The sequence below is a fragment of the Penaeus vannamei genome, chromosome 27, assembly GCF_042767895.1.
Source record: "Penaeus vannamei isolate JL-2024 chromosome 27, ASM4276789v1, whole genome shotgun sequence".
NCBI lineage: Eukaryota > Metazoa > Arthropoda > Malacostraca > Decapoda > Penaeidae > Penaeus > Penaeus vannamei.
This window is the reverse complement of record NC_091575.1, coordinates 31,502,930-31,507,929: the sequence shown is the minus strand read 5'-3', so window position 1 is coordinate 31,507,929 and position 5,000 is coordinate 31,502,930. Positions and strand designations below refer to the sequence as shown.

Genomic DNA, 5,000 nt, shown 5'->3' with positions numbered 1-5,000 from the left:
CTCCCTCCCCCCTCCTCCCCTCCCCCCTTCCCTCTCCTTCTCCCACCCACCCTTCCCCCCCTTCCTCCCCCCTCCCTCCCTCTCCCCCAATCCACCCTCCCTCCCTCCTCCCCCTCCCTCCTCTCCCTTCCTCCCTCCCCCAACTTACTGCTGCTGCTGAATCTTCCTCCCTGGCTCCCTCCTCCCTCTCCACCTCCTCCCTTCCTCTCTCCCTCTCCCATTCCTTCCTCCCCTCTCCCTCCTCCCTTCCTCTCTCTCTCTCCCTCTCTCCCCTCCCTTCCCACCTTTCCCTCCCTTCCCTCTCTCCCTCCCCCAATCCTCCCTCCCTCCCCCAATCCTCCCTCCCTCCTTCCCTCTCTCCTTCCTCTCCCATCCACCCCCCAACTTACTGCTGCTGCTGAATCTTCTCCCTGGCGCACGGAGACCATGTGGTGGCGCCTCTGAGACCTCTGCCGGCGGCCATGATGAAACCGTTACGATCGCACGTGTTCGAAACCCCGTCGTGGCGAAGACCTAGGCTTTAGGGGGGGGAAGACGGAGGAGGGTTAGAGTGTGTGGGGGTGTATTTGGGGGGGGGTTGAGGGGGTTGGGGGGGTTGTTGGTAGGAGGGTGTGGGTGTATGTGGGAAGGGGGGAGATGGGTGGGTTGTTTTTTTTTGGTGGGGTGGGGTAGGGGGCGCGAGATGGGGATGTGGGTGGGTGTTTGTGTTTGTTTGTGTGTTTGGGTTTGTGTGTGTATGCGTGCGTGCGTGCGTGTGTGCGTGCGTGCGTGCGCGCGTGTGCGTGTGTGTATTTGGACATCTATGTGTTTATTCTGTTATCATATCTCCACATGCGCGTGTATACCTACCTACACACACACACACACACACATACACTACCAACCTTATAAATCAAAGTTAATCAAAGCCAACAACCAACGCATTCGAACTCACAACATTCGCAAAGAAAACGACGAACTCCTGTGCTCCGCGCCGGCCTCACCTGTGTCCGATTTCGTGCGCGAGGACGTAGGAACTCAGAGCTCCTGCCGAAGGATATGGGCGGCCCCTGTAATCGACGACGCCCAATTCGTTGATAAGACAGCTGAGGGCGGGCTTGCAGACGCCGCCCGTGTACGCCAGGCCCATGGTGACGCCGTTCTCAGATCCGTCGTCGTTTTTGACGTAGAAATTCAGTCTGGAAAAGCAGCAGGTTGGGAATGTCGGAATGGGTTGGAATGGGCTGGAATTCCGGTTTGGATGGGAACGAGGGGTTGGAATTTCTCTTGAGGAAGTAAGTGCATTTTCTTTTTCTTTTTCTTTCTTTCTTTTTCTTTTTTCTTTTTTTTTTTTGAGTGGGAATTCGTCTGGACCTTACTGGAATTTCGACTTTAATGGGAATGGGAATCTGCCTTGGGAATTTTCAAGTCAGTAGGAATGTCGTTTATGGAATACACTGAAATTTTAGTCTGGACGTGAATTCAGTCTGGAATTTCAGTCTGGAAAAAAAAAAATTCAGATTGGGAACTTTCTAGGAATTCAGTTTCGAAAAAAAAAAATTCTGAGCGTGTCAGTCTGGAATGTTGGTTTAGGGAATTTAAGCCTGGAATTTCAGTCTGGTAGGTCAGTCTGGGAAAATAAGAATTTTTTTTCCATCTCCCCCTCCCCCTTCCCCCTTCCCCCTTCCCCCTCCCTCCTCCCTTCCCCCTCCCTCCACCCTTCCCCCTCCCTCCCCCCAACCCCCTTCCCTCTCCCTACCCCACCCAACCCTCCCTCCCCATCCCCACCCCCCCCCCCCACCTACCCAGACAAGTAGACCCCGATATCCCAATGCTCGGGGTTGGCATCATCGGGGTCGTTGTTCCTCCTGCTGTAGTCGCAGAAGGCCTTCAGGAGCTTGATTCGCTCGCCGTCGAAGGTAGGGAGGTCCTCCGGCTGCGTGTACAGGAGGCGCAGGTGGCTTATGGTGAGGTCCACCTGCCGGCCGAGGGAAGGGTGGCGGTACAGGGCCTGGACCTGTGAGGAATAGAAGGTGGTGATGAGGTTGGGGGGTTTATGTAAGTGTGTGTGGGGGGGGGGGGGGGGGTTAAAAGTGTTATTTTTTAAGTGGTGTGTGTGTGAGGGGGGGGAGGTAAATATTTTTTTTTTTAAGTGGTGTGTGTGTAGGGGGGGGTAACTTAGTTTTTTTTAATAAGTTAAAGGGGTTTTAAAGGGAGAGGGTTGAGAAGTGAAGGGGTTAAGAGGTTTTAAGTGGAGTTAAAATTAAAGGGTTTTAAGAAGATGAAATTAAGTGGTCAAAGGCTTTTAGGTGGAGGGGGTTAGATGGGGTTAAGAGATTTTAAGTAGGGTTTAAGTGGAGGAGGTTAAGGGGTTAGAGGATTTTAAGTGGAGGAAGTTAAGGTTTTAAGGGGTTTTAAGTGAAGGGAATTAAGGGGTTAAAGGTTTTTAAGTGGAGGGTGTTAAGGGGTTAAAGGGAAGGGAATTAAGGGGTTAAAGGATTTTAAGTGGAAGGGGTTGGACGAGAATGGTAGAATTTTATGTGGGTTTTAAGAGGACAAGGTAAGGTTTTTTGGGTTAGGTGAGTTAGGGGGGGGTTGGAACTGTACTAAAGGTGAGTGGATGGGTTTTAAGTGGGTTGGGGGTTGGGTCGAAGGGTTAGAGGGGGGGGGGGGTTGGGAAGGTCAGAGTTCATGTATATATGTTATCTTTTTCTCTATTTCTTTGTTATTAGTATAATTTATTTGTTATTATCATTTCTTTGTTATCATTATTATTATTTTCTGTTATTATTATCATTATTTTTTGTTATTCTGATCATGATTTCTTTGTTATAATCATCATAATTTCTTTGATATTATTATAATTATTTTTTTGTTATCGTCATCATAATTTCTTTGTCATCATTATCATTTCTTTCTTATCATCATCATCATCGTTTCTTTCTTATTATCATCATCATCGTTTCTTTCTTATTATCATCATCATTATTACTTTCTTATTATCATCATCATTATTACTTTCTTATTATCATTATCATCGTTTCTTTCTTATTATCATCATCATTAATACTTTCTTATTATCATTATCATCGTTTCTCTCTTATCATCATTCTCATTATTCCTTTGTTATTATGCGCGTATGACCTTTGTGCCTAAAGAAGTAACTTCGAAAATTGCCGTAACGGGAACCACTCGAGTAAAAAAAAAAAGAAAGAAAGAGAGAAAGAGAAAAAGAAAGAAAAAAAACGAAAAAAGAAGGAAAAACAGGAAAAAAGAAAAAAGAAAAAACAAGAAAGAAAGAAAGAAGAAAAGAAAACAGAGAAAAAAGAAAGAAAAGAAAAAAAAGAAAAAAAAGAAAAAAAGAAAAGAAAAAAGAAAGAAAATAAAAGAAGGAAAAAAAGAAAAAAAACACGTTGGTTCGCTTCAAGTGTGTGTGTTGCCCTGGGTACTTACTGCCTCCGTTGACCTCTGCATATTGCGAGGTCAAACAGGTTTCTTTTGCCTCCTACTGTACGTGTGTACTTGCTTGTATGCACGCGTGTACAGGGAAAGAGAGGCACGGAGATGTATGTGTAACTGTAGGTATGCGTGGGTGTATTTGGACATGTATACGGGTATATGTGAAGTTATTTATATATATATATATATATATATATATATATATATATATATATATATATATATATATATATATATATATATAGATAGATAGATAGATAGATAGATAGATAGATAGATAGATAGATAGATAGATAGATAGATAGATAGATAGATAAATAGATAGATAGATAGATAGATAGATAGATAGATAGATAGATATAAGAGTGCACTAATGTAAATATATACACAGATACGCACACACACACGCACACACATAACCCATTCCCACACACATTCACGCGTACACACACACATACAAATATACAAACCTCCCCTATACACACATACACACACACAACTCCCCCCTCCCCCCACATCATCCTCACATACCCGCACCTACATACACACAACGCCCTCCCATCCAAAACATTCATAAAATTTAAACACACACACACAACACCACCACCACCTGGCAGCACACTTTACACTTCACACATACTTATTACACCACACTTCCCTTTGCTACTTTACACTTCGCACCTCACACTTCAAATTCTACACTTCCCACATCACACTTCATATTACATTTCAAGCTTCATACTTTACACTTCCAACCTCACACTTCACATTACACTTCCTACTTAACATCACACTTCACTTCACACTTCCCACATCACACTTCACACTTCACCATTCACTTCCCACTTCACATCACACTTCACCCTTCACCTCACACCTTACATCACACTTCACCCTTCACATCACACTTCCCATCACACTTCACCCTTCACTTCACACTTCCCACATCACGCTTCCCACATCACACTTCACACTTCTTATCACCCTTCACCCTTCACTTCACACTTCACACTTCACCCTTCACTTCACACCTTACATCACACTTCCCACATCACACTTCACACTTCACATCACACTTCACATCACCCTTCACACATCAAACTTCACTTCATCCTTCACTTCCCACTTCACATCACACTTCACACTTCACTTCACACTTAACATCACACTTCACACATCACACTTCACACTCCACACCTCACTTCCTCCATCCCACCTCACACCTCACCCTTCACCCTTCACACTTACATTATTCACGAGTCCGAGGACGAGGTCGACCAGCTCCTCGTCACTCGCCAGGTACTGTGAGAAGACATCGAGGAGCGCCTGGTCGAGGAACATCCCGAGCTCGACCTTGAGGGGGGCGGGGGGGCCTGTCCTCTTGGCGTCCTCCATCTGGAGGAGAGAGAGAGAGAGGGGAGGGGGGTTAGTTATGGTGTGGTGGTTGTGGTTGTTGGTGGTGGTGTTGTGGTTGTGGTTGTGGTTGGTGTGGTTGTTGTTGGTTGTTGGTGGTGGTGTTGCGGTTGTTGTTGGTGTGGCTGTGGTAGTTGTCAGTCGGGTTG

General features: G+C 45.6%; 1 protein-coding gene across 1 annotated transcript in view; it reads right to left on the bottom strand.

Moving 5' to 3' along the window:
- The window catches only part of LOC113820635 (A disintegrin and metalloproteinase with thrombospondin motifs adt-1), a 61,388-nt gene that overhangs the window by 15,181 nt on the left and 41,207 nt on the right, over positions 1 to 5,000 (bottom strand). The window contains exons 7-10 of the mRNA XM_070141175.1: positions 4,687 to 4,833; positions 1,785 to 1,996; positions 984 to 1,178; positions 390 to 518 (exon numbers count right to left, since the gene is read on the bottom strand). Of these exons, the coding sequence (XP_069997276.1) occupies positions 390 to 518; positions 984 to 1,178; positions 1,785 to 1,996; positions 4,687 to 4,833 (683 nt within the window). The remainder of the gene's footprint in view (positions 1 to 389; positions 519 to 983; positions 1,179 to 1,784; positions 1,997 to 4,686; positions 4,834 to 5,000) is intronic.